General features: G+C 42.3%; 1 protein-coding gene across 1 annotated transcript in view; it reads left to right on the top strand.

Moving 5' to 3' along the window:
• Positions 1-26,744, top strand: part of SLC5A2 (solute carrier family 5 member 2) — a 116,815-nt gene that overhangs the window by 27,584 nt on the left and 62,487 nt on the right. The window contains exons 2-5 of the mRNA XM_063430939.1: positions 18,072-18,143; positions 18,824-18,928; positions 20,807-20,866; positions 21,168-21,272. Of these exons, the coding sequence (XP_063287009.1) occupies positions 18,072-18,143; positions 18,824-18,928; positions 20,807-20,866; positions 21,168-21,272 (342 nt within the window). The remainder of the gene's footprint in view (positions 1-18,071; positions 18,144-18,823; positions 18,929-20,806; positions 20,867-21,167; positions 21,273-26,744) is intronic.

The raw sequence follows: 26,744 nt of genomic DNA, 5'->3' as shown, positions 1-26,744 counted from the left end.
GGAAAGTAGTGTGACTGTGTGTCGCTCTCTCCTCTACCCCGGGTGTGTGGTGTCGTCTCCGTAGGTGCGTCACATGTGAGATGATTTATGTAGTTATGCTCTGTTTTGGTGCTGGGTTGTTTCTGGACGTTTGTATGCGTGGTGAAGGTCCGAGGCTTTTGCGTTTGTTAGTGTACTTTTGGGTTGCCCAGTGTGGGGTCGTTGTTGTGTTAATGTGCCTATTTTTGGTTTTGTTTGTGGTAGTTTTCATTGGTTGTCTCTGTTCTTCTAGTGTTTATCATGTGTGTGGTAGTACTGCTTCAGTTTGGTGCTTGTGTGTATGTGTGCGTTGTGAAGTGTTTGTGGTCGTGACCGGTGAGTGTTGTTGACTAACCTGCCCATGTCTGATGATCGTTATGTTCCAGTGTGTTCTGTCGTCGGACTGCCAGGAGTCGTTTGGGGTGTTGGTGTGACACTTGTAGCATAACTTTAACAAGAATAAACAAAATTTTATCAAAACCTTTAAACACAATATATATTTAATAGGCTCTTGGTGACCTTGCATCGGGTGCCCGGTAGGGGTTTCTAATCTCTGTTTGGGTTGTAAGGGGGTGCCTCGCACTGTGTATGCTAGTGTCGTGCGACGGCCCCCCATGTCTCCAATTTGTCTGGCCCCCATTTTCCCGGGTGTAGTTTGTATGTGTTGTGTTCCTGGCTTAGATATTGCCAGGGACCCCTGCAGTTTAGTGGGGCTTTATGTGAACTATCGGTTTCCCACTGTTTGCGTTCTTGGTGCGTGGTGTGGCACCCTGAGCTCTGGTTGGTGTTGTGTGAGGTTTCCTTGCGCTGTATTTAGTAGTGATGCGGCCCACTCACCCCGTGCCTTAAGGGATTGGGACCCTCTGGGCTTCGGTGGTTGCTTGAAAGTGTCGCCTTTAAGGCCTGGTCTTTGTCATAATGTCTGGTCTTTAGGCAGGGTTTCGTGTTTTTTGCCTGTATCGTGGCAACTGCTAATCTGCAGTGTGGTTTGAAAGTCCAAACTCAGGGTGGATGTTTTTGAGGGGATTCATTTTGCAGTGTTTCCTTTGCCCTCTGTGCGGGACCCAGCTCTCCCCTGCTTGTAGGGTTCGGGTCCCCCTGCACCTCAGGTGTAACCTATGAGTTCTGCCTTTCAAACCTATCTATCTCAGATTTACTCATCTGTGTAACAGAGCTTAGCGTGTGCTAACGGTTCCCCATTGTTTGCGCATCTTGTGCTTGATGTGGGGTTTCCGTTGTAAGTTAATTGTTGCGGTGGGCTTTTAGTTCTGATTTTAGGGAGGGTGTTTGCCCTGCGTTTAGCGGGTGCAGGGCCTGTTGATTGAAAGGTGTACCTTGCTGTTGTTGTGTCTGTCAGCGTTTTAAACTTATCTAGTGCCTATCCACACATCCTTATGATGTGGATTAATTTAGAAATAAACAAATATGTTTAAATGTCTATCTGTTCCTGTCCAAATCTGAGATGATTAAATTGCGTATACGCAGAAGTAAGCTCACACTGACACATGGAGTTCAGGTTAAAAGCACTTCAGAAAATTTAATACAATCTGGTTGGAAAACAGTTGTGCAGATCTTTTTAAAAGCAAAATGACATCATCATTGAATATCAGATAATAACAAATAAACATCATTGATTGGATTAAACATTATGTGACTAACTTCGTGTCCACCCACCAATATTATTAATTGGCTCAGGGGTTTGAGTGACCAGCTAGGTGTCCTCCCACCGGGAGGTGGTATTGTTCTGGACAAGGGTGTGGACAGAAGGCTCAGGCGCCATCTTTCCCAGCATGAGGTTTACTCGGTGGAAAGGGGGGCTTGAGCGTCATTTTACACAGTCAGTGATATCAGGCCTCATGTCCAGGTGCAAGGTCTCTTATGAATAGAACATTTCATTACTACTGTGTTCTCGTGGCCTTCAAACTATACTATCTTACAAGTCTTAAGGAGTAGCCAGCACCTCCTGGTACTTGTCCTTGTAGGAAACACGGTCTTTGTCTACTGTATTAATTGGGTTGAGAAGTTCAGTCACGTAAGGTAGTTTTAAAATGAACAAGTTAAGTCATGAGGACAAAATGGAGGATTTGAAGAAGTCAGGTTAGGAGGACAAAATGGAGGATTGTCACAATATAAGGTTAAAATGGAGTTAGTACAATAATTCAATACAAGTACAATAATAATTTTTAATAATTCCACATCACTTATACCAGAGATTCATGTTTTCTGCTGGTTGTTTAGTGTGCAAGTACTTTGTTCACAGTGTGGGGGTCTAAACCCCTGTTGGCTCTTTAGGTGGGTACGCTGATCTGCGTTTTGCGGGTGTGGTGCCCACCTCCCCCCCGGCACCCCGAGCCTTAAGCGTACCCTGTAATGGCAACCTTACTGACTTAATTATATCTAGTATAAACAGTAACAAACATTAACCAATATTTTAGCATAACATCATATAACATCATATATACTACCGGCTTTGTAGTGGTTTGTAGTGTCCATCTACCAGGTTCTTGGTGTGAATACCTAAACTCAGGTAGGGTTTATGGGAGAGTTCCTTGCGCACCAAGCGCTGCCGTTCAGGTGTCCCTTTGTGAATGCTCTTGCGAAGCAGTCGGGGTTTTCTTCTTAGGCTGCGTACGCGCCATTTTTGCGCGGGAATCACTCCGTCGGCTGGAATTTTCGTTCACGGTGAGTTGAGGGTCCGCCGTCGGGTACCGTAGTTGTATCCCCAGATGTGTTGCGAAGTCTCGCATGTCTGAGACTTGGTGAAGGGAGTAAGTTTGATCTTCTTTCTTCACTGTTATTCTGAAGGGGTGCCCCCACCTGTAACGCCAGCCGGCTTCCAGCAGAGCTGTGGTGAGGGGCTTAAGATCCCGGCATTCCTCAGCGTTGATGGGGCCAAGTCCTGGTAAAATTGCCCCTGGTATACTGGCGGGTGGTCTCTTGCCGCCTTCATGAGCTGTTCTTTCACCGGGAAATGTAGTATCTTAACGATGATGTCCCTTGGTGTGTTTGAATTGGGGAACGGGGGTCTCAGTGCCCTGTGGGCTCTTTCGATATAGATGTCTTGCTCTGGGGTGTCCGGTAGCAGGGATTGGAATACTACTTTGATGGTGGGGAGTATGGCCTCCGGCAAGACAGATTCTGCTAGGCCTCTTATGCGTATATTTTGCCTTCGGGTTCTGTTATTTAAGTCTTCCAGTCCGTATTCCAGAAATAAAATTCTATCTTTTAGCATCCCCATGTCTCTGCTATGATTCATCACTTGCGTTTGCGTTTCTTTGAGTGTGCATTCTGTATCTCCGGTGCGTGAGGCCAGCGCCTTGATGTCTCCTTTGAGGCCTGCTATCTGCTTTTCGAGGGCCGCAGTCGTATAGGCCTTAATGTCTGCCGAAGTTTCTCTTAACATTTTCCGGAGATCCTCTTTAGTGAGGGGGGTCGCGTGTGTGCTCTCGTGCTCGCTCTCTTCAGAGTCTGAGCCAGAGTCTCACTGGCTTTGGGAGATGTCTGCCTGTCTTCTTTTGTGCGGAACATCGTGGCCACTGACGGGGTTGAATCCTTTTTCTTTTTCGAGCCTGCCGTTTGGGTGAGTATGGTCGCTGTCTGTGGGTAGTTTTGTCGTCGTTTTGCACCTTTGTGGAGGCTGATGGATGCGGATTTTGTGCCCGGGGTGAGAGAGCTGAGGGAGCACACGTCTTACTCCATTGACGGTTAGGCTCCGCCCCCCTCCTAATAATACGTTTTTAAACACAGAAAAAGTTTTTTTCGGATGTGGATGCTGTTTAGCATGTAGGAGAACTGTAAACAAAAAAAGACATCTATAACACTTTTATAGTAAAGATGGAACAAAATATCAAATTAAGGAACTCCTGACATGTCATTCAAATAATCTTATTTATTGTATTATATGCCCCTGTGGTTTACAATACATTGGGAAAACCACAAGGGCATTACACATCCGGATAGAAGAACATGGTAGGAATATAGTTAGGGGTTTTGAAAATCCTAGTGTCTCTGCCCATTATAAGGTCCACCATAATTGTGAAATGAAAGGCACTAAATTTCTAGGGATTGAAAAATTAGAAAGAGACTGGAGAGGAGGAAATTTTGATACAAAAATGAGTAAGAACAAAATGGAATGGATTTTTAAATTGAATACCCTCATCCCTTATGGTCTTAACACGGACTTTGAGACTAGTCTGATATAACTTTAGAACATAAGAATTCATGTATTCACTTCCATATAAGACTTTATGTATGCATATCTTTCACTTCCACATAAGATTTTATGTATGCATATCTTTTCGGCTTTTCTGATAAAAACAGGTTACAAGAGAAAGTATATATTTATTATGAATACAATCCACATCTATTTCCCATTATGATTTGTGGTATTCTATGCTTCCGCGATATCGGCCGAGTGAACCGCAAGATGGAACGCATGACGTATCAGCTCATTCGCACGTGACCGGAAATGATGAAGAAAATCAGGAAAAGAGCGAAAACGAGGCTTGAAACGCTGGGCGTCACCATTTCCATGGTGAACGCCCGCGAATTCACGAGCCTGAGACTCATTATTAGACTTTTTTAAAGAGGTATAAAAGCAGGAACTGGTCCCACAGAAGATACAAAGACTTTTTTCCATTTTGCACATCCAGTTGAAGAAGCTGTTATAGTGAAACGCGTCCTGGGAACTTGGAGAAGATCAGTCTTTACTGAATTGGACTTTTAATGCCTAGTTAGTGTTTTTATATTGATATATATTTTTATGCTAATAAAGTATATTTATATTTTTTATCACTACTGGCATTGTCCCTGCTACTCTTTTAAAGAAGGTTTGTAGTCCTTAACCACAAATACCCTTGATCAGAGCCGATGTGGATGGCTCTGAGTTTGTAAGTACCCATTTTTTCTTTTAGCACATATTTGGAATCAATGGTACTGCACCATATATGCTTCTCCCCATTTTAGAAAGCAAGAAAAGGGAAGAATATCCATTAAAGAAGGGATAGGGTCGCCTCCACAGACCCCAAAGGCTATCAAATTGAGCTATACATATTTAGCTCTGGAAAGTGTGAGTGGGAGTTTTTCATTGTATATCTTTATAATTTATTCATATCACAGTATACACTATGTTTGGTTGTATTTTATATTTTTAAGGTATTGAATACTACCTAAGGACACTTGTATATACAATTAAGGTACTGTATATTGTGAGTTACTCAGAACAGAGCAGACTCCATTTTGGATTTCAAGCTAACAAAGAGACACATAATTGCCTTTTAAAACTAACCACTGACCCTGAGCTAAGGAATGCATTATATAAACAAACCAAGTGATACAATGAGGCAAGGGGATGGAATGCTATGTCTAAGTGTTAATGGAATAGAAATAATTCTAAACGCAGACATTAGTGACAGAGAAGATTAGTAATTAACTTTACTTTCTAAATTTCACAAGGTCCCTTTGTAAAGTAAAAAGGTTAAATTTAGTTTAAACTGTCAGTTTTAGAAATTACGACAGAAATTGCCGACACACAGACTGAGGCAAATGCTTTGAACTGACAGAAAATTTAAGTTATAGGTAGTCATATAGAAAAGCCAAATGACGTCAAAATCGTCATCAGGAAAAGTTAACTGTTTACTGGATAGGAAGGTTTAGTGAGGCGAGACTGCTCTCTATGGGCCAAATACCTAAATTGCAATCTGCAGGTTGACCACACCTTCAGTTTCCTATTGGCCTTATCAACTGATGACGTACAGAGAATCTTTCCCTTTAAAAGTTAGGACAAAGGAAAAAGAGGTAGTTGGAAGAGTTTGTAGTTGAAGTTGGAGTTTGGGCTTTCAGATTCGGACATGCAGAGAGGCCTATGACAGACATTCACTCTGAGGCTAACACTCAAGCAACACTTGCACAATTCAATGCAACCAATCATACATCCATCCAAGTTCCTGAGACTACCTACTCATCTGATGAGAATATCTACTTAACTGGTAATTATGCTGGTTTTATTTAATTAATCTAAATTAATTAAAATTTATCTAATAGCATGATATATGACTGGATAAATCACGGTCAGATTTCAATATTTAGAAATCTTAGTTAACTAAAGAATATATAGTTATAAACATTCCATTTTGCAGGTGGAATTAAAGATAATTATATATTAATGTGATATTATCACGTGTTAGCATACCGATGGTTTTATCCAGGTGTATTGATTTGCTATAAAATAAGACAAGATATCCTTTTAGGCAAATTAAAATTCGGCTTATAGAATCTGGTAGATTATTCTTGTTGGATGGTTCCAGGAAATGATTAATGAGCTGGTTTAAATGTTATTTTAATTAAAATTACATGAGATTGTTGAAGTAAAGATACTAAAGATACTAAATTTGGTATGTCGTCCAATTTATAATTAAGAGGATAATTAAGGGTAATAAACTAAAAGATTCAGTATCTTAGAGGGCTAGTACTGTCGAAACGTATTTATTGTTTTATTGTCTATATATATATATTTTTTAAATAAGTCCTGTACTGTCCTGTACTGTCTATTGTGATACATTTTTTTGAAAAATAAAAAAAATTAAAATAAAAATAAAAAATTACATGAGATTGGGTATTATATGCCTGGGAGGATCTAGCCAGCATTGAAAGGGTTATTAGTTAACTGCTAGCCAAAGTTTTATAGCCTTTCGCTGCGCTGTGTGAAAGGAAACTTTCTTTGTCTCTGAAGTAACCACATAAATCAATTGGTGCTGTAAATGTTTACTGTGTTAACCATTGGAACGTGTATTGCAATTGTATTGCATACTATGTTATACTGAATATTAATTGATTATTATCACACATGTTACATATTATTATTATTTTATTTGTCACAATAAATTATATCTATTTTTATAACAAATTGTGATTTTATTTATATGGAATACATTTCACTTACATGATAACGATCTTTGAGATCTAGAGAATTGAAATAGTGGGCAATTCTCAACTGTTTACTATTATCATCCCATAAATATCCCCACAATCTCTCCTCAACGGAGATGTAAAGATCTATGCCTCGATCATAGCAGACCGCTTAAAAATCTGTATTCCTGCCCTGATACACCAGGACCAGGCCGGATTCATTCCTGGCAGAGCAGCTTCAGGTGGTCTCAGAAGGATATTGGATGTTCATGATGCTGCATCGAGGAAGACTGTTTCCCTTCTGACCCTGTCATTGGATGCTGAGAAAGCTTTTGACAGGGTCGGATGGGATTTCCTGGGGAATGCATTCAAGTCGTATGGCATAGTGGGGGCAGTCTATGACGCCATTATGGCGTTATATACTATACCTTCAGCAAGGACGGTAGGTCCAGGAATAGATGCAGACTGGTTTAATACCACGAATGGCACTAGGCAGGGCTGCCCCCTGTCCCCTTTGCTTTATGTTTTAACCATTGAGCCCCAGGCGGAAGATATAGGGCAAAATGGGAAGATTAAGGGACTCAGGTTAAATAAAGTAGAACACAAGATCAACTTATATGCTGATGACGTCATGCTTATGTTGCAGAATCCTAGATCCTCGCTGCCGGAATTGATAAAGGTACTAGGTCAGTATAGTGAATACTCAAATTATAAATTAAATACTAATAAGACTACAATAATGACAACTAATATATCTAGTGAAGATACGCATTTTATTAAAATATCTTATGATTTTGTCTGGCCAAAGGACAATACTATGTTCCTTGGTATTAAAATACCAAGAAACATAAAAAAAGTTAAAGAGGTTAATTTTCTCCCCCTCATAAAATATACAAATAAGACCTTAAAATAATGGGCTAGTACGGAGATTTCCTAGATAGGGTGTTTAAACACTATTCATTAATACATTCTGCCCAAATTGAATTATCTTTTTAGAATGCTACCAATACAAGTCCCAATTCCCTGGTTAAAAATAATACAGTCAGCTTTCTCTAAATTAATTTGGAAGGGGAAAAAACCCAGAATAAGTTTACATTTGTTATCTAAGAAAAAAAAGATGGGGGTCTTGCTGCCCCAAATATAATAGAATATCACAATGCCTGTATGTTGGCACATGCTGTTAATACCTTAAGTACAGATCAAAAAGATCAAGCCTGGTACCAAATAGAGCAATCATTAGTAGAGACAGACAGTCCGCCCTATTTTGGGCAACAAGAAAGGAGAAACATAAGAGCAAACCAGTATGTCCAGGAAATTCGATTATTCAATATTATTGACAATATTTTGAGATACTGGAATAAAATCAAGAAAGACTTTAAAATAGAATACAGACTGTTTCCATTCTTACCCATAGAGGTGATTAAGGGGAATATTGAGGATAATAATATCAGCGGATGGTCACAGAAGGGAATTAAGAATATTCAAGAGATTATAGATAGAAAGGAAATCAAGCCATTCAACCAGCTACAAACAGAGTTCGGGATTGATAACAAAGAGATATTTACATATTTAAGAATCAAGTTCTATTTGGCAAAATCCTTGGATTTCCAGGTTAATAAAAACTCAAGTAATCTTAAAAAGATTCTGGAAACTCATAGAATTAAAGGCCATATTACTAGATGTTACGAGTTCTTAAAGGACTCTCAGAAGCCCTATGTCTGGAAATCTAAGATCAAGTGGGAAAAAGACGTACATATTGAAATTACTGAGCAAGATATGATAAGTGCGATAGTTAAGGTCAATAAATCGGTACATTGTCTGAATATAGTAGAGAATTTTTATAAACTCATAAACAGATGGTATATGGTCCCAGAAAAATTGGCTAAAATGTATAAAGATCAGAATCATGCTTGTTGGAGATGTGATGATGGGAAAGGAGATTATCTCCATGTATGGTGACAATGTAAATCTTTAAGCAATACATGGAAGAATATCTACCAACACATTTATAATACCTGCCAGATATATATACCTTTCACACCACAGAGCTTTTTGTTACATCAGGGATGGCCCTCTATGCCTATTGAAAAATGCATGTTAATAATACACATTTTTTTATTTTTTTAAATTCTTTATTTTTGTTGTGCAGGTGGGTACAAGGAATCAATAGACGCCACAACATTTGATAAAATGGCATAGAATGTACTAAGAGAGCTAGGTAGCCTATTGGTTGTGCATAGTGTCATATCAGTATGCCATCTCGATGCAAATGTCCCCTTTTACCCTATACCAGTGGTCGGCGGGCTGTTAGCATAGGTTTGAGAGCAGTCCAAGGCTTTCCACGTGGGGGTCACCTCTTGTGCTGCGGCTGTACAATTCCGGCTCGAGCAGTCTCTTGAGCTGGCCCCCCAGCTTGTCTGCTTGCGTCGGGGCATTGCTGGGGCTGGGCAGTCGTTCGTCCGGGGACTTTCTCTGCTGGTTGTGGACGTTTGAGAGGGTGAGTGCTGGCGCCTGAGGGGCGAGCCATCGCTACTCGCTGCTTTGCTTTCTGTCTTCGTCCCCTTCTGGAGGCCGCCCTGGGGGCTCGTTGTGGGTACTCACACAGGTGCCACCGGGTAGCTGGTCGGACCCATGCTGCTACCACTTGAACTGCTTGTATGAAGGCCCGGACCTTGTAACTGAGTTTTGACCGTAAGCTGGAGCAGAGTCGGTCAAAGAACTCCCGGGTGTGTCTGGGTAGAGTGGCAAGGGTGTTGCTTGTTCCATGTTTTGCCTTCTTTATCTCCTTCACTGTGTGCCTTTCTTTGCTGCGTTGTGGCTGCATCAGGCCACATGTAGTGGTGCATTGCTTGTCCGCCATCTTGGGCACCGCTGCTTCCATTCTGCTTGGAGGTTCAACTGCTATGATGTCTCTGTTTGTTGTGTCTCGTGCTGGTGGGGACCAGGATATCCTCCGCCGGTCAAGAGGGGAAGGGAAAGCGGTGTGTGTGTCCCCTCTTCAGCCTGAGAACCGGGAGAGCGGCCGTGCAGGCCGCGGGTTGTGAAGCGGGCAATTCAGCGGCGGGGAGCCCCGAATCAGGGATCTCCGGACTCCGCATCACCTCCTGGATGTGAGGGTAGTTGTCCGCTGCGGGCACGATACGGTGGTCGGGCGTAATGCCCAGAATCAGGGCTTGAGATGTGGGAGCTCCCACCATGTGCGTCTTGCTCGCTCGGCTGGTCAATAATACACATTTTAATGGCAGCCAAGATAGTTCTAGCTAGGCATTGGAAAAGCAATAAAGTGTTAGAGTGGGCTGAAATTAAAAAACAAGTAATATATCAATGTAAAATGGAAATTGGAATAATTCAAGGAAACTCTGTTGGTTTGAGGAAAATTAGTAGGTGGAAAAATATAGTTGACAAGTTTATGGCTAGTAATGAAAGTTTTTAATATAGAAGGTTTGTGATGCCCCTGGTGTGTGTTTGACTCCGGAGAGATACTATCGAAAGATGCAACCATTTGGGAAGCAAATGTATAAATGGCTAGAACAATGCTAGTTCTTCGGGACGGTATGTGTGTCTCAGGATGAATGTTGTTTGGTGATACCTCAACTCTGCTACTTATGTAACTTATAAGTTAAATTAAGTACTGTCTGTATAAATGCACTTTATAGACATTTGTTCTAATGGAAACACATTTATTTGTATATTTGTATTGCTTATTGAGGTACTGTACGTATTTTTGATAATTGTAAAATCTTTTTGGAAAAATAAAAATAAATTATATAAAAAAAAACTATTCAATACTACATACATGGTGTCATACAGAAACAAATGTTAACTTCCTTGCCAAACTAACAGATCCGAAGATCCGATACCTATGGCGGTTGCACGAAATGGCAGCCACCCAGGGGAGCATCCTAATAATTTTATTAATGACAGGAGGCTTCATATTGGCTTAAGTCTCTCTTTACTAGAACTCCACAGCAGCACATTAACACAGAGAAAATCAACCAATCAGAAAAAGGTTAGATACAATAAAACTCCCCTCCCCACACATAACTTCCTCTTTATTTGCTGCTCCTCACCAGCACAGATCAGAGTACCACTGCCTCCTGCTCTTAGTGGGTGGCTGGGGGATTTTATATTCGTGACTTCTTGTACCTTTATTGATTAGCACTTATTAGTAGAGTTTGCCATAGTTGCCTATAATTATTGTGCACTTTCTGGTCACTGTTTCTATCCTTGTTTCCCTCTTTCTCACCTTCCTATCCTACCTTTTACCTTGTACTTTTCGGTTGGTGGATTCCCCGCTGGTGCTGCAGTGGACTCACTGTAGAGCAGGGCTGTGGTGTTCATTAAGCAGCTCTCTGTGGATTCCCCCTGGTGCTGCGGGGGACTCACTGAGAGCAGTGCTGTGATGGTCGTTAGGCAGCTGTCTGTGGATTCCCCCTGGGTCCCCCTGGTGCTGTAGGGGACTCACTGTAGAGCAGTGCTGTGCTGGTCATTAGGCAGCTGTCTGTTGGGTCCCCCTGGTGCTGCGGGGGACTCTCTGTAGAGCAGTGCTGTGCTGTTCATTAGGCAGCTGTCTGTTGGTTCCCCCTGGGTCCCTCTGGTGCTGCGGGGGACTCTCTGTAGAGCAGGGCTGTGCTGTTCATTAGGCAGCTGTCTGTGGATTCCCCCCTTGGTCCCCCTGGTGCTGCAGGGGACTCTCTGTAGAGCAGGGCTGTGCTGTTCATTAGGCAGCTGTCTGTTGGTTCCCCCTGGGTCCCCCTGGTGCTGCAGGGGACTCTCTGTAGAGCAGGGCTGTGCTGTTCATTAGGCAGCTGTCTGTGGATCCACTGCCTCAGTTATTCCTTGGTTTAACCCTCTCATCACTACCCCCACAGGGGTACACTGTACTAAATAAATATATTTATTTATATATACACAGTGACTTTTTACTCCTGTCATTTATATGCATATTCTATTTTTTTTTGTTTTTCTTAATCTATATTTATGTATATTTAGTTATCATTTTCTGTCTGCCTTAACTTGTTATTTATTTATTTCCTGTCATTATACTTTTCCTCTAATGTCTACATACTTCCCTTTATTTCAGCCGTATTTGGCTTTTCTGTATTATTTTGTTTCTTTTGAGCTTTGTTTTGGAACCTTGTTTTCCCTGCTTGGGACTTTGAGAGACCGCTCTTCTGGCCTCCTCCGATATTCCGGGCTCTCGAGGACCGCGGAGAACGTCTCCAGCGTTTTCCTCAGGTAGCCGGCTGCCATCTTGGATCGCGCCCACTGGCATGAGGTCCCGGCAGCCATTGTTTTTTCTGTTTCTTAGACTACGGGTTAATTCGACTCGTAATATTGCTTCCTTATTAGTGGGTGACCCTCTCATAAACACAACCTTATGCTGTTTTCATACCGACGCCGGCCTTTTTTTGTTGTTGTAGTTGTTTTTTGTTTGTTTACCTTGCGGCTTAGGTGAGTACATGATACTGTATATAGATATTCCGTTTAAGGTGGTTTGCGGGGGCAGAACCTCCCACCCTCAATATAGTCACCAAAGAGACACTCCAGTGGTGTCTGGGGCTTACCCCTATTTAAATATAATGCAGAAATGGAATATCCTCATTCAAAACAAAAAGTACAGTTTGAATGCTGATATAAGAGATATTTGTAGAAAACTATTTGCAAATATAACTTAACCAAAAACAGATCTAAATGAATACAAAAGCGATTGAGCTTTTCTCTGACTGAAAATTGTAGATTATGCTAGCTTTAGTGCAACTATAATCTTAATTTTATTAATGACAGGAGGTGAATATTTGCTTAACCCCTTAAGGACACATGACATGTGTGACATGTCATGATTCCCTTTTATTCCAGAAGTTTGGTCCTTAAGGGGTTAAGTCTCTCTTTACTAGAACTCCCCAGCAGCACATTAACATAGAGAGAAAAACACCAGACACAAAAAGATCAGGAATCCATAAAAGGCTTCTCCCAACTAACTATTTCCTCTTTCACGCTGCGACAAATAAAGTACATGAACAATACACCACAAATGCAATAACAGGAGAAACAAACATAACATAACGATGAATGCCACCCGAAATTGGAAACGTGGAACCAGTGGGTGAAGCCTTGACCTTTATCCTGTAGAGTAGTCGGATCTAAGAACTGTAGCCAAATCATTAAACTGAAACGAGATAAACAGAGTCGAAAACACTGATTAGCAAATGAAATGTACTGAGAAAACATGAATCCCCATCGTAAATACTGAAAGTATAATATCCCAGATAGTGAAAAAACCTGAATCCCCATCATCAAATACTGACGGTACCATATCCCAGATAAACCCCAAGTCCCCCAGATAACCATCCTAGCCCAGGAGACCAGGTGAAAAAACAACAAGTCAGTCAAACCAACACACAACAAGGGGAGGGAGAAACTGGGAGGGAAATATTCGCCTCCTGTCATTAATAAAATTAAGATTATAGGTACTGTGGCGAAACCAACCTCGCCACTGGGCCCTGGAGAAGCCTGTTTGCTAGCCTCCTACCTGCTGACTATGGCCCCTGGGTTATTTGGGGCATATTGTACTTTATATTGCTGCAACTGGCCCTTTTAAAATCATCGATGGACATATTGGGACTTTTTGGGATTGTGGCGAAACCGACCTCGCCACGTGTCCTTGGAGGGGGCTGCTTGCCCGCCTCTTGCCTTTGGACTATGGACCAGACTTTATGGGAATGTGATACCCCAGAAAGCCATACCATGGAGCCTATTCATAATGAAAGACTATGGGAAAGACTTTAGCTCCATGGCAATTGTACTGTGTGAGTAGGATCTGCGCGCTATTCGGTAGTTTTGTGCGTGCAGATCCCAGCTATCTGGGGATAGGTGAAATGTCTGTGTGTTATGTGTAAAAGGTGAATTTATGTATTTTAAAGTGTTTTACTGTCTTTGTGTCCCCATGTGCTTAATGGAGTCTGTCTTTGTGCTGGGAGATAATTGGATTACTTCTCCAGCACAGAGAAGGCCCTGGAAAGCTAGGGGTTTTAAAAGATACTTTTAGTAACTTTTGAACCCCTGGTCTGATCCATGCCATTTTTTAATATGTTGTTCCCCTGAATGGATTGATTGTGGATATGTAATTTTGTGTGAATGTGATGTATGGTTTTGAAGTTATAAATATTGTGTAAAAAGTATATTTTAAACTGTATGAATAATGGGATTATGTGTCACACTAAGGGGAGGGGATGTGTGGGAGGTAACATCTATGTCATTGGTTCTTTTATGCCTCCCCCTGGGTGTGGCCTGTACGTGTGAGTTGGAAATAAAAGCCAGGCTGGATGAGCCAGTCCAGAGTTCCTGTTTTACCCTCAAAGTGATGTGTCGTCTCATTATTGGGGGAAGGATTTATTGTATGCTGTTCCAGTTGACTGCTAGGAGTACAAGCCTATTCGTATGGTTCCTATTCAATGGTCTACGGCATTCATACGCTTGGGAGAATTTAAAGGTTTCTCGGATTCTGTGATTGTGGTGTCTGCCAGAGTGCTTGGAGTCCTCAGGAAGCACTAGGAGCATCCATTAACGGAGGTACCAAGTCGGGGTGCCAGGCGATCCGTTACAGGTACACTAAAGCTAGTATAATCTACAATTTTATAGCATGACAGGAGGCTTCATATTTGCTGTTTTAACACTCAGACAGCAAAGCCCAAAGAAACACGAACTGCCGTACCAACCTAAACTTTGCGAAGATAGCTCCTCGTAACCGGCAGGAAAGTGTACAATGTCTTGGAGAAAAGCGCCCACCATGACGGTGCCTGAAGTCACCGTGTACCGACTGAAATGAACCGAAAAGACTTATACGCCCCGCCAATACCAACAACAACTGAACGGTACATGAAGGGCGAAAAAAAAGGAAAAGAACCGTCTAAACAAACGGTGGCGTCGAATGCAGCATAAAGGAGGGACGCGCAACCAAGATAAGAGACAGAGTATAACCCTCAGGTCCAACTAGAGCCGATAGACAACGAAGGCCCGAACATCCGAACCCATCTGAAAGAAAAACAAGGTATAATAAAGGAAACAAATCCAGAGTCGGAGATGGACCAAAACCCAACGAAAACCGGCAATTGAAGCTTGACAAAAAATGCGTGTATCCCTTGGGGAGATGAATACCCATCCTCGGGAATCGTAAAGGACTCACACCCCTATGAACAGCATGTCTAGCTCAAAGGGAGATACTAAGCAGAGCGAGGACCACGGAAAACAGTCGTACGTGCTACCTAATCTAAATGATACGACAGTCCCCGGTCAATAAAGTGACCAAACAATTCTCGAACCCTGTAACAGGGTTTGCAAAATTTCTGGTAATCCGTACTAGACCCAACTACGTCAGGGTCACCTTGCAGACAAACGTCTTACAGTCCCCGAGATCAAATGTGAAAAGGGAATCCAGGACACTAGTTTCGACTCGGCCAAAGTGGAGGCCATAAAACCAAAGTACCAGCAGACCGAGACACCAGTAGTAAGGTCCTGGAACCAAACAAACGGAGAAGACTCGTCAGCTTCTCCGTGTCGAACACCCCTGGAGGGAAGCTTCCATCACTGAGCAAATGGGTCTGTACTCCAGCTGAAACTGGTCAGGGCCTGATATGTCCTCCTCCATGGACTAAAGTCTTTACGCCGGGTCCTCCCGGAAAAACTATTCCAAACGTACGAGAACTCGGGTAGAGGAAAGCGTAGGAGGCACCCCTTGCGTCCAATCCGCCCTCCAGGACTCTACTCCTCGAGATGTAGAGGGGGTCGATATTTCCTCGGTTGAACACAAAATCCAGGGACTCGAACAAGGGAAATGCAGAGAGCACCGGACCCTTCGGTCTGGGAGGAACCTCGCGGAGGGTCCAGGAAGCCCGTCGGGGTAGACCGTACAGCGAAACATCCTTGTGGAAAAACGAGAAGGATCTCTTCAGATAGTTCTGGTATTCCAAAATGTCCTAAATTTCGCCAAACCTGCCAGCTAGGCTGTATTATCATCCAAGTGAATGAAGCCCCAGATACTTATCTCGCCAAGGAGAAAATTGAGCCTGCCTTACCAGGAATGGACATCGCGGTCCTTAGAAGTTCCCTGAAGACCGCGTCTAATTCAAAGTAGCTAATGGATATACGTTCAAGCGTAGTCTCATGCGGGGGCTCCAAAGGGCTCAGATCCCTTAATCCCAAGCACCTCCAGCGGTCCAAATTGATTAAGATAGGGTTCAAATCTATATTAAAAAAAACGGTACAACTATATTATAATTAATCAATATGATAACAATTATAATTAAAAGAGGGGCAGCATCAGAACACCAGCAAGCGACTGAATTGAGCAATTAACTCACGATAAACTAAAGATTTAATTAAATATAAAAGTATGTCTTTTAATAACCATCAAAAAGTAAAATAAAATAATATAACGATTCAGAGGCTGTTTCACAATCTCCCTAATGGTTATACCCTAAAAACACACAAAGTAACAACAAAGTATAAAAACAATAATTTAAATTAAATACTCAGCATAGTATCCATATGCAACAAAGTTGCTAAATATATTTAGCTTTGAATATGTCAATAAATCATATACAAATGCATCAATAATATGGATAATGTGCCAAAAGAAACAAATACAGCAAACAATATATAAATATATCAAATAATACAAAACAAATTAATAATACAAAATAAAAATAAATAAATAAGTAAATAGTACCTGACCTCGGTATGGGCCCCCACCAGAGGTAGAAATGAAATCCAAATCAGGGATAACCAAAAAAGAGACCCCCAAATGACACCTAATAGCTTAGTAAAAAACAGAAGCAAATTCACTGTATTACCGCGGTCGGAATCTTCGAAAAAGACCGCGGTATCAATTAAACACAGGTGAAAGAAGCTGTGCAAAAGGATTTGCTGCCCAGAAGGAATGAACCTTTCATTGAAACGCCGCGTCGAGATCTTCACAAAAGACCGCGGCAATCAGCCAGAAGAGACAGGGTGCCAGATGGGGTACAGAGCTGGAGACAAGGAAACAGCCAAAGCAGGTATGTATGTAGATCTACGCGTTTCGTTTCACTTCTGAAACTTTATCAAGATAGGGTTGCCTGCAATCCCCAGATTCAGGGTCCCGTCTGGTATGTCATCCGAAGGTGGAGGCAAATGTGAAATTCCGTGGCCAAGGGTCCAATCCTCTATAACAGGTACGGGTTGGAGCTTTAGATATGTCTCCATAAAGTTTTTTCATATAAAAACTGGACACCTAATATACTTCCTCATATGTCCCGCTAGCACAACTCACTCGTGTAGAGGAGAACAATCTTGCTTGCCAGTGCGGACTTAAAAGTAGAGTATAGGCACTGCAGTGGGCCGTACTCAGGATCTTCTGTATACTAGACAGGCACTTTAACCAGGAGAGCCGCAGCGCCCCGTCGGGGTCCAAGTCAGGGTATGAGGCTACCTTGTTGGGGAGCCTGGCTGGGTATACCGCTCCAAGTATCCTGCCCCCACCCTCAGGGTCCCACTCCCGTGGCGCTGAAGGGGGAGGAAGGGGTTAATTCCTTACCTTTTTTCCAGCGCCGGGCTCCCTCGGCGCTGGGACTCTCCTCTCTTTTCTTCCGTCATCGGCTGAATATGCATGCGCGGCAAGAGCCGCGCGCGCATTCAGCCAGTCCATAGGAAAGCATTCTCAATGCTTTCCTATGGATGCTGCTGTCTTCTCACTGTGAAAATCACAGTGAGAAGCGCGGAAGCACCTCTAGCGGCTGTCAATGAGACAGCCACTAGAGGCTGGATTAACCCTCAGTGTAAACATAGCAGTTTCTCTGAAACTGCTATGTTTACTGCAAAAAGGGTTAATGGACCTGGCACCCAGACCACTTCATTAAGCTGAAGTGGTCTGGGTGCCTATAGTGGCATATGCGTGCTCCTTTTTTCCCTCTAGTACTTTTCCTCTCTGTTTCGTGTCATGTTGTAAAAGCTCTCCCTATTGATGCTCATATTGACCTTTTGGTAACGTACCTATATGATGACACTAGTGTAACTGCCGTGTAATTACCAATATTCTGTTTTGTAATCGTCCTATATCTCTCGTTGCCTGTCTTGTCTTTCACTAATAAACTAAAATATCTGTCTTCCAGTCCATGCGCAGAGCTAATCGAGGAACTGTCGGAGGATACTTTCTGGCCGGAAGAAGCATGACCTGGGGTCCAGTAAGTTTAGCGAACAGCTAGAAGATAATATCATATGACAAACCAGTCTCAGCTTATACACTTAAACACAGAATAACCTTTCGATGAATTATCAGCCTTCTACTTTAGACACAGAAACTTGAAACCAGTTAGCAAAATATCATGTACTGCAGGATTCATGGAACAAAAAGGTAAATGTTGAAGGTTAGGACTAAATAGGTAGAAATATTGGGATAATGACAATATTGTTTTGTTTTTTTACATTTAAATATGATTAAAGGGACACTTGTACCACCATAGTTATTGCGGTTTACTGTGTCGATAATGATGCACTCAGGCTATCTATCACCACCCTGTTTTTGTCATACTGTCCAATGCAAGTGGTTGGATAAAATATACATATAACGCGATTGAATATATGAAAATTATTAAAGTACAGAACCATTTTAAACAATGTAAAAAAATATCAATTACAAACCGGTCAAGAAGATTACCTCAATAAAGTGAGAGAAAATTCTGATACAACAACAGATTGTCAAATCTGTCCAATATCAAGGGAAAGCAACCTGGCTAAGGGGAAGCCTTCAAAATGGTGAATCATCTGCTCACTGATTATTGATAAGGTCTCAGTAGACATAATTAAACACTGTGAACGCCAGGAAAGGGCAGCCAGACTCATTCTATCTTTGGGTTTCTTGCAGGTTGGGGCCTCTCTGTTTGCCAGTAACATTGGCAGTGGGCACTTTGTGGGACTCGCAGGTACTGGAGCAGCAAGTGGACTGGCGGTGGCAGGATTTGAGTGGAATGTAAGGCGATGAATGAGATCTAAATGTTACTGAATAACCATCTCAGTTTAAACTGCACAGGTTCTGCCTTCCATAAAAACACTATATTCTCGCAAATCATTTCCTTGATCTATCTGACTTGCTGCATATTGTCACATTATATGCTAAGATCTTGCACTATGACCGAGACCCTGTGACACTAATATCCTGCACTATCACCGAGACTCTGTGACACTAATATCCTGCACTATCACCGAGACTCTCTGATACTAATATCCTGCACAATCACCGAGACTCTCTGATACTAATATCCTGCACTATCACCGAGACTCTGTGACACTAATATCCTGCACTATCACCGAGACTCTGTGACACTAATATCCTGCACTATCACCAAGATTCTGTGACACTAATATCCTACACTATCACCGAGACTCTGTGACACTAATATCCTGCACTATCACCGAGACTCTGTGACACTAATATCCTGCACTATCACCGAGACTCTGTGACACTAATATCCTGCACTATCACTGAGACTCTGTGACACTAATATCCTGCACTATCACTGAGACTCAGTGCAGGATATTAGTGTCACAGAGTCTCAGTGATAGTGCAGGATATTAGTGTCAAAGGGTCTCGGTGATAGTGCAGGATATTAGTGTCACAATCACCGAGACCCTTTGACACTAATATCCTGCACAATCACCGAGACTCTGTGACACTAATATCCTGCACTATCACCAAGACTCTGTGACACTAATATCCTGCACTATCACCGAGACTCTGTGAAACTAATATCCTGCACTATCACCAAGATTCTGTGACACTAATATCCTACACTATCACCGAGACTCTGTGACACTAATATCCTGCACTATCACCAAGACTCTGTGACACTAATATCCTGCACTATCACCAAGACTCTGTAACACTAATATCCTGCACTACCACCGAGACTCTGTGACACTAATATCCTGCACTATCACCGAGACTCTGTGACACTAATATCCTGCACTATCACCGAGACTCTGTGACACTAATATCCTGCACTATCACCGAGACTCTGTGACACTAATATTCTGTACTATCATCGAGGCCCTGTGACACTAATATCCTGCACTATCACCGTGACCCGTGACATTAATATCCTGCACTATCACCGTGACCCGTGACATTAATATCCTGCACTATCACCGTGACCCGTGACATTAATATCCTGCACTATACAACTGTTGGCTATACAAAACAAACAAAACAGTCAAACCATCACCAACCGCCCCGCTGATGCCTCACTACCACCCCCTGCCACGGCCTAACGAAGAACCTACCACACACCACAGCCCAAACCACAAGACGCCAACAACACTCTCCACAGAACACCACATGGGAAGAATAGAGACATCTTGCCACAAGTACCACAATGTTGCATCAGCACCCATAATGTTACCACCATTGCAACATCATACAAGTACCGCACAATAGGAAGAGTTGACCACTTTCTCTTGCAATTTCTTCTGTTCCCTTCCCCGAAACACAGGAATGTTGGAGTCATAAGAATGTTTTCCTCCCCCCCCCTTCTCTTCTGTACCCTCACGATAAACTGAAAACCAATAAAAATTGTCAAATTCAATAAAAAAAATATCACGAGACGCTGAGACACTAATATCCTGCACGATCACAGAGACTCTGACATTAATATTCTGCACGATCACTGACACATTGTGACACTAATATCCTGCACTATCACTGAGATCCTGGATTAGATTCCATTTGGACAGAACAGTATGGATTGTAAATAATTGATAATGGATATTGTTTCTCCTGAAGTCAAATTGAAATGTCTCACATGTGCTGCTGTCTTTTGATATCTAACTCCCGTCTGATGCTGTTTTACAGGCTCTCTTTGTGGTTTTACTTTTGGGTTGGCTTTTTGTCCCAGTTTATCTGACAGCAGAGGTGAGCAAATAGGACTTTCAGAGTATTTACTATAAGGCATGGTATATCTCCAATATGAGACACTTTTACAGCTACACTCTCATGGCACGAAACATCATAATGCCCTCTTTGGTTTATTTTCTGGCATTTCCACCAGTTCTGTGACACTCTGGATAGGGCTTAATGTTTGAAAATGTCATGTAGTGGGAATATATTTACATGGTGTTAAATCCTGCACTAACATACACCAAGTAATTGCTGTTACAGTTTCTGGCCACTTTTTCTTCCATTCCACTTACTAATTCTATTAAACTTCTTCCAGGTGGTCACAATGCCAGAATATCTCAAGAAACGTTTTGGTGGTCAGAGAATCCAGCTGTACTTGTCTCTCCTGTCCCTGGCCATGTATATATTCACCAAGATCTCTGTGAGTTCAATGTGTTGTTTTAAAACAGCAGTTCTATGTCAACCACAGTGGTTTAAAAAGTGAAACTGATCCTGGTTAATTTCGATTTCGAAAGAAAAGTAGATACTAGGTATAATGTCTGATTATCTGTGGGAGTGTCCTGGATCTGAGAGCCAATGTGATTGTGTAATTGTTTATACTGTGAACAGGAACAAGTTGGCCAGGTTGTGATTTGTCCAAGAGGACAGACAAGGGGGTAACCCTAATGAAGTGAATAGACAAAAAGAGAAAGGAGAGTCTGTCACTCAAGATAGTAAATATAGCTATGCATAATAGAGTGAGTAAGGCAGTTAAAAAAAATATAATACTTTATTGATACAAAAATAAGTAAGGAATGAGCACAAACATATACATAATCATATAGCCCTAGCCATAGTTAACGGTCTGATGCAGTATATGCGACCGTAGTCAGTGGAAGGGAAAGAGAAATATATAAGGGGGAGGGAAGAGGGAATCATAAAACTAGGCTATAGAAAGTGCTAAATGCCTAGAACAATAGGTAGGAAGAGTAAATCCTAGATAGATTTACAGTAGTTGCCTGAAAGTATCTGCGCCAAATGTTGCCAAAGACAATGTATGTGTGTCAGACTAGAGCTACTGATGAAACACTGGCAATGTTCAAAAGGCTCACGAGACTGAGAACGTAACAATGTTTAACAGACGAGATAGAAAACATGCAACAGATACTGTATAGCGGTAGACAGGTAAGATCTAATCCTAAGAGCAGTCGCTTAGGTAAGGGCTGGCTATTATTAAGTCTCTGCGCAAGGAATATATCCTAAGATATATATGTATCGATCCGGAGCTACTAATGAACCTACAACAGTGTTCAAAAAGGCTCACGAGACTGAGAGTATAACGATGTGTGGCGGGTAGAATAATAACCATGCACTAGATACTGTAAAGCGGCAGACAGGAAATTCTGATCCTAGGAGTCGTCACTCTAGTTAGGTATGGTCAGTTAAGATGTAGCTTGCTAGGGTGCACCAACTGCACGGCAAGTCACAATAATATGCAAAATATACCAAGACGAGATTCCCACCGGCAATCTGCCTATGTACTACTGAGGACGGGGACTAAGTTAGGTTATCATGTCTAACTAGAAGTTACGGGTACTGACGATTTTAGTCCCCGTCCTCAGTAGTACATAGGCAGATTGCCGGTGGGAATCTCGTCTTGGTATATTTTGCAGTTGGTGCACCCTAGCAAGCTACATCTTAACTGACCATACCTAACTAGAGTGACGACTCCAAGGATCAGAATTTCCTGTCTGCCGCTTTACAGTATCTAGTGCATGGTTATTATTCTACCCGCCACACATCGTCTGGGGTTTAGGGGTCTGCTCGGGAAGGGGACCAATGCCGTAACCTCGATAGGGTGGAACCCAGAATGCAAAGATACCAACATAAACACAAATAAAGGCAAAAAACAAGTTTTTTTTATATTTACAAGGAAGACAATGAAATAAAATACAAGAATCAGATAACTCAATGTAAGAGAAAGGAGCCCTCTGGTGGATAAAGGGAACTCAGGAAAGGCAGCGAGCACAGGAACTCAGGGAAGGCAGCTAGCTCAGGAATTTAGGAAGGCGTCTAACTCAGAAACACAGGAAAGACAGCTAGCTCAGGAACTCATGGAAGGCAGATAGCTCAGGAAAGATAGCGAGCACAAGAAGTCAGAAAAGGCAGCTAGCTAATGAATTTAGGAAGGCAACTAGCTCAGGAACTCAGGGAACGCAGCTAGTACAGGAATTAAGGAAGGCAGCAAGTTCAGGAACTTAGGAAAGGCAGCTAGCCCATGATTTTAGGAAAGCAACTAGCTCAGGAACTCAGGAAGCAGCTAGATCAGATACCCAGGACAAAAGAACCAGACCTAGAATGGATGGAATGGATGAGGCTCAACTAAACAGGGAGAAGATAATTGAAGATTGTTAGCTTTAGTGTAATTATAATCCTAATTTTAATAATGACAGGAGGCGAGTATTTTGCATTATTTTTTCCAACTGCACTGATCACAATAAGTAAACCAAATCAAAAACAAGGAGCTATACAGTATATAAACCCTAGGCACACCCAGATCATCCTCTTTCTTTGGTGTGAATTAAACCATAGTCATAAAACAGGAGCCAAAACTGGAAAACGAAGAAAAGAACGAAGAAATCCAACAGGACATGGAGAGACAGTGTCGCGCTGAGATGTCCCAATCTGACCACAGAGGGTTAGATTCAAACTGAAAGAACAAAAACAAGTGAAAGGCAAGTTAATGAAGTCGTGAACAAGGCAACACTAATTGCTGATAATTGCTTGTATTCATAAATGCCAACAACAAGTGACAAACTGACCAGGAAACAGAACCAGACTGAAAAAACATCTTTAAAGGAACACGATAGTCACCTAAATTACTTTAGCTAAATAAAGCAGTTTTAGTGTATAGATCATTCCCCTGCAATTTCACTGCCCAATTCTCTGCCATTTAGGAGTTAAATCACTTTGTTTATGTTTATGCAGCCCTAGCCACACCTCCCCTGGCTATGATTGACAGAGCCTGCATGAAAACAAAAACTGGTTTCACTTTCAAACAGATGTAATTACCTTAAATAATTGTATCTCAATCTCTAAATTGAACTTTAATCACATACAGGAGGCTCTTGCAGGGTCTAGCAAGCTATTAACATAGCAGGGGATAAGAAAATCTTAATTAAACAGAACTTGCAATAAAAGCCTAAATAGGGCTCTCTTTACAGGAAGTGTTTATGGAAGGCTGTGCAAGTCACATGCAGGGAGGTGTGACTAGGGTTCATAAACAAAGGGATTTAACTCCTAAATGGCAGAGGATTGAGCAGTGAGGCTGCAGGGGCATGTTCTATACACCAAAACTGCTTCATTAAGCTAAAGTTGTTCAGGTGACTATAGTGTCCCTTTAATAATAGTTAAATCCCCCTCTCATAATATTGTAAAGCGCTACGGAATTTGTTGGCGCTATATAAATGGCAATAATAATATTAAAATAATAACAACAATTCAGAAAAGACCATACCCAGCCCGATAGGAGAACATCAGCCCTAAAGAAACAGAAAAAAGGGAGGGTAAGCACGGGAAAATACTCACCTCCTGTCATTACTAAAATTAAAATCTTCAATTTTACCACATGACAGGAGGCTTCCTATTTAATGGTACCTGCAAACATTCTGGAAATGTACATTACTCTATAATGAATTATTTTATGTGGTCCTCCTGTGTTCTTGTTCTCACCTTTATCATAGTTATCTTGGTCGGCGTTCTCCTTTATGTGCTCTGGTCCTGTTCGGCAAGTCTTGACGATTTGTGTTCGTATGAATTTCCGTTCATCTAAATTTTCTTTGACAGCAGAATACTCATTCCTTTCGTGGTACGAACGGTCTGTTCGTTTTCTTTTCATGGATTAATGTTTGATTTCACTTTTCATTTTGGCGCAAAATTCGGCTATTTGGGCATGCGCATTTGAATGGTTGTCTGTGCGTGGTCCTGTCTTATCAGGTTTTCTATTTAAAGATACAGTTTTCTCCTTTCCTTTGGTGTGATTGATGTCCCTTTGCTCTGGCAATTATTCCTGTTAGTGCAGGTAAGTTATTTTTTTCTCCCCTTTTCTCCTTTCCCCTTTTTAAGGGTGTATACATTTCTTTCAATTTTAATTCTTTCTTTAAATGCCATTTTTTTTATTAACCTAGCTGCCTTTATGTCGGCATCTAGATCTTCAAGGGGGTCTCCTTCTAGGCATTTGAGGTAAACTTGGATTTTCTCTTGTTTGTAATTAAGAGTGCATTTATTTGGCTGCTTCTCTTCCTCTTCTTTCCGCTTCTTTCAGTGTCCGTGAATTTGACACGTCTGAGAGATCGGGTGGAGGAGAGAAATCTCATAAGTCTGACCGCGTATAGCCCGTGATGCTAAATTTTTGAAAGGAAAGAAATTATGTAGTTCCTGTCTGTCTGAAGCAGCTGGTTCTCCTAAGGATCCTTCTCCAGATATGATTAAGTAGATTCAGATGGCTGTGGATAAATCTATGGAACAGCACATAGCTCATAAACGCCCAAGAATCTCTTCTCAAAGAGACAGGGAAGATTCTGATTCTGACTAATCATATGTAGAGATACAATCTGAAGAAGGTAAAGGAATGTATTCCTCAGAAGACCCAGACTCGGTGGAGGAACATATGGATGTCAAGACCATTGAGAAACTGCTAAAGGCTGTTAGATAAAGCCTGGAGCTTGAAGACCCAAACATTTCTAAGCCATCTATGACGCCATTAAAGAATTGTTTGTGAAGGCATGGAAAAGACCCCAAAAGAGGATTTCGGTTCAAGGGAAAATGTCAAAACTGTATCCCTTTTCTGAAGAAGACTCTGCAGCTTGGGATAATGCACCAAAGATTGATGCAGCTGTTATTAGATTGGGGAGAAACACAGCTCTGCCTCTGGATGAGGTAGCATCTTTTAAAGATGCCATGGATAGAAGAATAGATAATAGCCTATGTAAGAATTATGTTTCAGCTGGAGTGGCCTGTAGACCAGCAGTTGCTATGACCTCGGTGGCTAAAGCCCTTATGAAATGTCTTTTGAGGATGAAATTGAGAAAGGTGTAATTAGACCATCTTTATTGCAATCTTTATCCGAGATTAAATGGGTGACTGAATTTGTCTCGTTTGCCTCTCTGGATATAGTTAGATCTCTAGCCAGGGGGGCGGAGCCTGACCACGGAGCCGTGCAGACGTGTCTGACACGAGCTCCCGCAAAGCGGACTTAAACCAGGGCAAAAGCAGCGCAATTTAGCCAGAAGCCAGTCGGGGGTGCACTACCCACGTCGGGGGTGCACTCCAGAACACACTGATACTACCCCGGGGACCGTCGAGGCAGGGAACTCGGAGATGCAAATGCGGCCTACTGGAGCTGAAGCCGGGGAGAGGCGGCCGCTCTCCTCGGCAAGAGAGCTCTCAAGCGTCTCGTCTTCCACGCAACCCCCCCCCCCCCCCCCCCCCCCGGCCCGGTGGGGGATATCCCGGTCCCCACTGGACACATCGACCAAGCGCGCAAACAGGCGACCCAGCCACAAGACACGCTGGGGCTGCTGGCACACAGGGCATAACCAAGATGGCCGCCCAGCATAAACTCAACAAGCGGAACTCCCAAACCCAGCCACCCCTCTCCCCCCTGGAGCTATTTGATCGACTCTGCATAAGCTTCATGGACATGTTGCGCAGCAGAGGAGAATCCCACCGGCAAGCGGAGATCACTGTGCTATCGTGGATACGGCCTGCAGACACCACGAACCTCCAAAATGGCCGTCAGGCAGCACAGACACCTGCTGGCCCTAAGCAGAAAAACGGCGCCAAGTCTAACGGGCACACTCTGCTACCCGCAATATAAAACACCTGGCAACACAAAACAACCGACGCTGGCCTT

The sequence above is a fragment of the Pelobates fuscus genome, chromosome 8 (genome assembly GCF_036172605.1).
Source record: "Pelobates fuscus isolate aPelFus1 chromosome 8, aPelFus1.pri, whole genome shotgun sequence".
Classification (NCBI taxonomy): Eukaryota; Metazoa; Chordata; class Amphibia; order Anura; family Pelobatidae; genus Pelobates; species Pelobates fuscus.
This window is presented reverse-complemented; position numbering and strand designations above follow the sequence as displayed.